This window comes from Haplochromis burtoni, unplaced genomic scaffold, assembly GCF_018398535.1.
Source record: "Haplochromis burtoni strain Fernald_Lab_line unplaced genomic scaffold, NCSU_Asbu1 Contig_622, whole genome shotgun sequence".
Taxonomy (NCBI): Eukaryota; Metazoa; Chordata; class Actinopteri; order Cichliformes; family Cichlidae; genus Haplochromis; species Haplochromis burtoni.
In genome coordinates this window covers 99,726-101,464 of record NW_024582983.1, presented here as the reverse complement: position 1 = coordinate 101,464, position 1,739 = coordinate 99,726, and the positions used below count along the sequence as shown (strand labels likewise).

The window sequence follows — 1,739 nt, the reverse complement described above, 5'->3', positions numbered from 1 at the left end:
CACACACACACACACACACACACACACACACACACACACACACACACACTAATTCGTTATCATAGTGTGTAAGATAAACTACTGTACAGAAGAAAAGGGTGCTTTGGTTATTCTGGGAGTTTGGTTGAAGAACGGTCAACACCTGTGCACTGTTTTATCTTACCTCCATCACCATACGTCTCCACGCCATACCCGTCCTGCAGGCCGTTACTCCAGGTACCCTCGTACCTGGCAGGCGTGTTTACGCTTTGCCTGACTCCGTAACGGCCCTTTAACCCATGAGTCCACTCTCCTCGGTAAATCCACCTCCCTTTGGTTTCAATCCCGAGCCCGTGTCTCTTCCCCTGCGCCCAGTAACCCTGATACGTGTTCCCACTGGGCCAGGTGTAGACGCCAACTACCTCGAAACCGTTCGACCAGGAGCCAGAGTACTCGCCCTGGCCCTTGGGTCCGGTGCACACACCGTGGCCGTGGGCTTTGCCATCCTCCCACCCTCCGCAGTAGGTCCCCCCATCATCAAAGTCGAATCGACCGCCCGTCATTCAGAACTTGAGGGTAAGTGTTACTCTGTAGCTTGCAGTGACGTTCCGATTTTGCGAATTGCTGTTAAAAGTGATGTAAGACCTACAGTGTAGTCCAGGTCAGAACAGGAGTCCTAGGCGGAGATATGAAGGAGCGGCGTGTACCGGCAGCGGGACTCATTGGCAGCGGTGTGCCGGGATTTGAAAGAGGGACGTGGAAGGATGGGAAGCAGTCGCCACTGCTGCCACAGCCGCTTCCATACCGCGTACTGGAAACTCCCCCACTCGTCTCTCACAAGTCATTTAGCTCAAAGCTGTCAGTGATCAAATAATACTTTGCTTCCTGTTTGACTTTTCAAAATAATACCACAACCTGTTGCGTGGGCCGAATCTGATTACATGAGGTAAAATTAATTGGGACGCTTCAATATTCATAAACATTCAGGAATGCCTTCATAGTTTTCAAGTTGTACATCGTTACATTATTCATGTCTAGTTATATATAATTTTAGTAACATAACTTACGCTGTAAACAATGTGAAACAAAAGGCAGCTTATTCCCTAAATATCGTATTTTGTTTCTTCCCAAGTCAAAAACAGTATTCGTTTTCATTCCTCAGTTTTATTTTTGTGTCACTTAGTTCAGATAGCTTGTGATCTAGTAAAGGGCTAACACGAAAGGATGAAATCCTGGAAACAAAGGCTGCAGTAAAATTACAAATGAACACTGATCATACAGAACCTTAAGCATACAGTTAATATAGATGATAATCTTGAGCTGATGTAGTGCTCTGCATTCTTCTGCTCAGAGGGAGCTGAGAAGCTACTCAAATGGATGGATAGATGCATGTGTTTGTGGACCTGGAGTTTCTCACGTGACTAAATAGAGTACTGTGACAAACTAATTACATTCCATGACTCAGTAACTTGTAGAACCAGCAATAACTTGAAGTTATCGTTTGCTGTTTGACTTCATCTTTCACACTGTTGTTGAGGATTTTAAGTATTTTTCAGTACATTGTAGTCTGGGGGGCATTCGTTTATGCACAGCTTTTCAAGGTCCTGCAACAACACTTCAGTTAGGTTGAGGTATGCACTTTGACTGGGCCGTTGTGACACCATGATTATTTTTCAGCTAATCTGGTTGAGATAAGCTGGTTTTCTTGGGATCATTGTCCCGTTGGCCCAGTCTTCAGCTGTCAGACAGGCCTCACATTC

At 45.6% G+C, this 1,739-nt stretch overlaps 1 protein-coding gene across 1 annotated transcript in view; it reads right to left on the bottom strand.

The window, feature by feature from the left end:
• LOC121812496 (junctophilin-1-like) overlaps positions 1–825 on the bottom strand; it is a 1,493-nt gene extending 668 nt beyond the window's left edge. The window contains exon 1 of the mRNA XM_042214887.1: positions 164–825. Coding sequence (XP_042070821.1) covers positions 164–542 — 379 coding nt within the window. The 5' untranslated portion in view covers positions 543–825. The remainder of the gene's footprint in view (positions 1–163) is intronic.
• Between the last annotated feature and the right edge of the window lie 914 nt (positions 826–1,739).